The 6974-nt window shown below is 37.9% G+C and overlaps 1 protein-coding gene across 3 annotated transcripts in view; it reads left to right on the forward strand.

Annotated features, from left to right (window-relative positions):
• rap1gapb (RAP1 GTPase activating protein b) overlaps positions 1-6974 on the forward strand; it is a 75317-nt gene that overhangs the window by 13482 nt on the left and 54861 nt on the right. For all 3 annotated transcript variants that reach the window (XM_032513442.1, XM_032513444.1, XM_032513443.1), the window contains exon 2: positions 5490-5519. In XM_032513442.1, the coding sequence (XP_032369333.1) occupies positions 5490-5519 (30 nt within the window). The remainder of the gene's footprint in view (positions 1-5489; positions 5520-6974) is intronic.

A 6974-nucleotide genomic window follows, 5' to 3' on the forward strand; every position in this document is an offset into this window, starting at 1 on the left:
CTGGTCTCATTGGTCGCTTTTCAGAGGATGTTGATTGACTTGGAGGCAGCCACATCTGGCTGTAGATGTTTGGTCTGATGTGTTTAGGATTGTGGCTGACTTTGATAGATTGACTGTTTCAGTTGTTTTATGTTTGTAGTGTTTTTGTGTGTATGTGTGGTTGTGCGGCTACTTGTCTTGGATAGGACACTCTTGAAAAAGATAGATTTTTCTTCTCAAAAAATGAGTCTCTTCCTGGTTAAATAAAAAAAAAAAAGTCAACGTGCATCCTATTCAACTGGCTTCATGGAGGTGCATTGTGGTTGATATTGTTGAAAGCATTAATGCTGCACAAACCAATATTTCTGCATCAGCAACAGATCAAATTACCACTTGTATTGTGAAAGGCGTCGTCTGTATAGTGACACAAATAATTATCACCTAACTCTGTAGTTCCTATAATCTCTATAGAGTGTTTAATAGGGGTGTGAATCTTCACTAAGATCATGATTACGGTTATCCTGTTAACAAATCAAATCGATTCGATATCGTGCGTCACTTCGTCAGTATTATTTATTGCTATACATGGTTTTCCTAGTCAAATTCAAGCAGTCATATATGAATGAACTCCCTTTTTAATTGCATCTGCTCTCAAAAAAGACATTTCCTGAATGTAGCAGACACAACAACAGACACAAGGCAACAAAGCAGCAGCTGGAAAATCAACAAGTAACAGTAATCAGTAGGCCATAATGGATTATGGTCTGTCACTGCATCGATGCAGAATTGCCAAGGTCCTCATCGCGATGTTTTAGATTAGATTCTACTTTATTCATCCCACAACGGAGAAATTTCCTTATTACAGCAGCAGCATTTTCTTCAATAATAGCAAAAAACAAAAACGCACAAACAAGTAAACACACAAGAAATGCAGGCAAAACAATAGACAATGATTATATGGTAGACTGAAAGTAAGCAAAATGGCGTCAAATAAAGGTATTTTAAAGTGCGGTTGCCATGATACAAGAAACAATATTGCGTTGTAAGTGACGTTAAAATTAAATTGAATGTGTAATTAGAGTAATGAAGCAAGAGTCGGTATCATAATATAAATTATATTAACCAGTGACCATAAATATTGAAAAGTAAGTACTTGTAATAAAATAATATAAATACCGATTAACAGAAAGTGTGTGGTGTAGATGGGAGAAACAAGGAACAGAAACTCCAACATTATCAGGCAGTGCAGGTGTTGTAGAGTCTGACAGCGGCCGGGATGAACGACCTGCAATGATTCATTCCAACACCCCTGGTGTTTACGCATCTTTTGGCTCATTGTTTTTGTTTTTCATCCCGCACCTTTACTGTTTGGATTCAGCCTTCCTGATCAAATATTGCCTATCAATAAACGATAGACAAACATAGATAGCAACTAGTTGGAGAACTCAGTGGTCCATTTGGCAAGCTAAAGAGCCAGATGTGTTCCTTAGGAGAAGGTGGAAAGCAAAACAGATCTTTAAGGAGAGTGAACACAACACAGAAAATGTTTGCCTTTGGAATAATCTCTCTGGGAGTTCAAATCAACTCAATTTGAGTGGTCATGTGTGACCATCGAATAAACTCTAGCGCAGAGTTATAGTAACTATTTTGAAGGAGTAGATCCTTTAACCCTTTTCAGGAGTTAAAACTGAACTATTGCGGGAGTTCAACACTAATCCCATGTAGAGTAAAATAAAACTCTAACCTTGAGTCAACTTAATATGAACTCCTTAATAGTGTTAACAGTCAACACTTAAAGTATGTTTTATTTAAGACTTATAGAGTTGATATTAAATAAAAAGGTTTTAAGTGAAAAAACTACAAAAAACAATACACCACATTATTACATTATATCTACAAACATTTATTTGTGTTGAGAAATCCATACAGTGTTTAACTATCCATGCTACGTGAATACTTCCTTGTGTAACAAGTTATATTTTGAATAAAAGTGCTTTCTTTACTGACAGTGTAAACATTTTTTCAGCAAACATTCACTTTCTATAAGAACATACAAATGTGACTCACGCCCATAGGACATTTGGGCATTAAACAATTTGAAATGTTTTAATCTATCCCTTTCTAGAACCAAAATCTTCCTAGGGATGTGTTCACTCATTTTGAAGCATGGAGATGGTCATGGACAAAAGTTTCATGTTCAACCAAAACAAAAACAACTTTTTAATTGTGCAAAATGATAGAGGTTAATTTACTGAACACTGGCATGTTTTCATCATGTGCAAACAAAAAGGCCAACACGATCATTAGCTCCACAATTTACCCAGTGTGTGAGGTGGCTTGTGCATCAATGTGAAGATAAGCAGATATATCTTCAGCATATTCCAGTGTTTTAAGTAAACACAGTTTGACTGAACCAGACTCAACCGCATTTGAATTTCTGCATTTCCAATGATAGGCTACAAACTATAAATTTTCAATTGTAGAAAGAACTACAGTATTGGGTACACCGCTTCCCAAACGTTTGGCTATGATGGAGGCACACTTTGCTGTGAGTTGTCACTGAAGGGCCTGCTTCAACATTTTGGCATTGCGACGAAGTAGAGGGTGTTTCATCATTTAAGCACTGAGCATGATTGTGCAGTGGAGTGTCACAGTTGGAAGGGGTTTCATGGGGTACATACTGTATGTGTTGACAGTCGGATAATGTATCTTAATTAGATGTCTTCTAAATCCAGAATAACTTAAAAATAGCAAGCAACATCCTATTTGACCGCATCTTAGTCTCACATTTTCCCCATGAATTCGTTTGAGGTGTCTGAACAGAAGTAAAGCTGTATCAGAGGATGAAGCACAAAGGACACATCTGAACATGTTTGCTGCTTTAGCAAATGACTGCTTGTTTAACAGCTTTGCTCTTAACTTGTTGTGGGACTTGCTCATCAAATGCGCCCAGGGATGTAGAAGACTGACATGGAAGAAGCTTTCTGTCCAAGTTTATGTAGAAGCTGAAAACCTGTGCTTTTGAAGACCCTGTGGGCAGCAGATATGGCTCGGGATTTTCTTTGATCATCATGAGGTGTTCTTCAAGGCTGTGGCAAGACTGAAACACAAAGAAAAACATCTTCACATAAGCCATTAGTTAAAAAAAGTGTGTGGACCTCAAAATTTGAAATTGAATCCTATTGTTTTTGACAAACCTTGTGAAAAGAAACCAAATGATCAGTGGCCTCTCCACCGCTTATGTTTTTGGGCCGCTTCTGGTTGAGGAGTTAGCAGATGGAGCAGTACAAGCAGAGATGCCATGTCGCTGTCCCACTCTGCAGACAGGGTAACACAGTTTACTTAAGAATGCATTTCTTCCCACTTCTACCTCGTGGAGGTCGATGTTACCTGTCTTCTGCTATTCATGTAACCTCTCAAACATCGCTGCTCAGAGTAGGCCAGTCAACACAAACTTGTGCTGGTTAGGGTGAATATTTCCACTTAAAAGAAAAGTGCAGCTATATTTCAGAGCTTCAGTGAAGAGTTGCAAAAACATGGCACACAGCGAATAAGACGTAGGTGATAATATCAGACAGGCAGGTCAAACTGGATATCCAGCTGAAATCAAACTCAGTTTTCCCTTTTGTAGTAAATGTAATGTTAACGTGTTATTTAAATGTATTAAGAGAAAGAAAGAAGGTCTTTATAGCAGCAATGCTCTTATTGTAGCAGTTAAAACATTTTAAACTAAACTAATGACTCATCAGCAGTGTCAGATTCTTCATTCAGGGCAGATTTCAGCTGTTTTTTCAGGACAGACGTCTCTCTGAGGGTCCCGGCCTCTTGAATGACTTTGTCTTCAAAACTGGTTTTCCATTTTTCCAGGGACCTGGAAGCAGTCTCTGCTCCAAACGTCATCAAGAAGTCTTGCAAAATCTGATTGAAAATGTAAAGACCTTCATTAAAATAACAAAGCAAAGCAAGTAGATTACATCAATGTTTTTTTTTTTTTCACACTTGTTACTTACCAGTCCCTTAGTGTACAAAAAACGAGGAAGCATTTGAAGTATGTCTGCCGATTGCTGTGGGTCATGGAGCATCTTTTGCCGATAATGGAATGTAACTTTCATCTTCATCGTCAGTGATGTGGTGATGAAAAGACAAGCCCTCCATGCATTCATCTCCTGTTTGCTGGTCATTTATGGATCCAGATGTTCTTGCTGATGTGGGACCTCCTTTCAGCTCCACTCTGCTACGGGATGCAGATGGGGTTTTGGATTGACGCAGCACAATTTAATACGCCACACAAGACAGCCTTTGTTGCTCTGCGTGTCATAGAAATGTTCCTGAAAATAAAAGAGTATTTCTGGTTGAAGAGCAGACAATAACAAGTTTGTGATGGATCAACAAAAGATCAACAAACCAAAATGTAACTGCCAACATTAGTTTCCAGTATGGCTACTATGCAAACTCAAATATCCCTTTTTTTAGTATGGGTCTTTCAAAAATGGGAAGACCGACACAATCCCAAAGGCATGAAACTCCTTTGTTGCTTTACTCAGAGCTCATTTCTTTAACTGTCTATGCTCCCACCCCTTTCTCTCTCTCTTGGCAGCTTGGGCCAATATCCAAAACTTTTATTAACTTTTATTTTTCGCCACGCTCCCGGTGTGTAACGGCCTTTATGGTATAAATTGTATAGCATCATATTTACCCTTTAAGTATTGTGTTAGCCCAATTGTGTTAGCTAGCCTAATGTTAAATCCAGGTACTTTTAGCTAGCTAAACTGTAAGTTTGTAACTACTTATATACTAGCTAATGTGTTAAATTGACAAGTTAGTCGTTAAAGCTAAAGAAAGGCCGTATAAAAAGACAGTACATTTACAAGAGAGTCCTTTACAGTCTAACATAACGTTTTAGTTTGAGAAGTAAAATTGACCTTACCTGCCTCACAACAAAGTCCAAGTGATTTGTTCGGCGGGCCAGCAACAAAGCTGGGACGTTAGTGTTAGGAATGAACCAGTACCGTAGTTAAATCATGTTCCTTAACACCCAAGGAATGAACTCCGAAATATAACAACATCAAAGAGTATCTCTTTACAAAACCTGTAGTCAAATTTGGAAAATAAACTCCAAAAACTAACACTAAACACTTTTTTTGTCTAACTCCGTATTGTTCAACTCCAGACATTTGCTGTGTTGGACTAACATTTATCACACAATTCAAACGAATGCAGGTCTCCATCTCCGCTCCATCTGTAATTAGTAACAGCTTGCCAAGAGATGACGAGGTGATACTAACTCGTTACTTTAGGTTGTCCTTAAAATCATGAAAACGTCCTCTTATATTTATTGGAAAAAATGCCAAAGATCAATTAAGAATTAATTATTCTTAGTCTACTCCACAAAAATATTTCAGTTAGATAACACACACCTTTTCCCGTTTCACCTTGTCCAGATGTTTGCAACATCTTTCTGTGATGCAGAAGGAGGGAAACTGATCTACTGTCACTTTGTTTCTCTCTAGAGTTGACAAGAGCTTCTCCAGGACCTTGTGGTGAGTCCTCTACTGATTATTATTATTATTATTATTATTATTATTATTATTATCAACATTATGCATCAGAGACTGTTGTGTCTTGCTTGACTGCTCCCAACACGTTTCCCAAACGTTGCATTTCCAACTTCTGACATTTTTGAGGTGGAGGCTACAAAACTGTTGCTTCCTTCTTATTCCACTTGACCAACCACCGTTTTGTATAGATATTTCACTTCAATCATCGGAAAGCAGAATCCAACGTGAAAATAACATTTGTTAAGAGTTTTTTTTTTTTGTTCCAGCTTGTTTGCATGACTTTCTGTTGTGTGCTGCAGCAATAAAGAAGACATTTTCCATACTTTAACAGCCAGTTGACTCAACATGAGGAGAATAGAGATTTCATTTGATTGGTCCATGAATGTATTGCTTAGTCAGTTAATTACAGGAAAAAGTATTGTGATATAGGAATGCCTCCTCACTTTAATAGTCTCAAAAGCTCCTTTTTTTAAGTGAAGACATGATGATCCAAGTAAAGATAGAGTTACAAAAGGTGAAGGCTGGTAAGACCTTTAATTTTAGAGCAGTAAAACCATAGCGGACATTTCCTCTTCTTTCTCTCTTACCTTGGCTTTTTCCTGCCTGGTAATTAGAATTTCTATTAGGCATGAAATTATTTAGTCACTTAGCATGGTCCAAATGGAGATAGTGGGGCTTGCAGTGTTGCCTATTGTTTGGTTGTGTTGTATGTGGAAGCACATTGTGAGCAATGATGCGCCAAAGAAAAATTCCTCGTATGTGTCCTCATACCTGGCAAATAAAGCTGATTCTGATTCTGAGGTAGTCTCACAGCATGGAGTAAGGAATGGGTGGCTGTAAATACAGGGGTAAGAGAAGATGGAGGGTCAAAGGGAGCATATGTGTATCATAGCAGCTGGCCATGTGGGGCACACACCTCTGAGGTCTCAACCAGAAAGACTGGTAACACCACTTTAAACTCCAGTAAAAAATTGAGGTATTTCTTATTATGTGTTGCAGTACTGAACCTATTAAACTCATTTGTTTGTGGTAATGTGAGCTATGGGATTTTATATTCGAGGCCATGTTTGTGATGTTTTCTTGATATTATATAATTGTAACATGCTGGCGTACTAAGGTGGAGAGTTTTGGATGACATGAATTCAAGGCAGCAAATATCAAAGGGGTCAAACACTGCCTACCGGCTGTAAATTATCAATTATTTGGTAATTAGCCAAACACTGTCCATCCCTGAGTTGAAATAAAGAGAAAACTGGAAAGAGAAGGGAGGGAGAAAGACAAAATATTAATTGCATTTTCTTGAGTGTTTTTTGTTTCTTTCTGTGTCACATGCAATAAAGCAATTTATGTTCAGAGGGATTTTGTCCTTTTGTTTGCAAGGCTCTTAGCGCAGCTCGCCAGCAGCTGAAAAAAGATTGTGTTGCGTCGTTATAATAC

This window comes from Etheostoma spectabile, chromosome 4 (assembly GCF_008692095.1).
Source record: "Etheostoma spectabile isolate EspeVRDwgs_2016 chromosome 4, UIUC_Espe_1.0, whole genome shotgun sequence".
Lineage (NCBI taxonomy): Eukaryota > Metazoa > Chordata > Actinopteri > Perciformes > Percidae > Etheostoma > Etheostoma spectabile.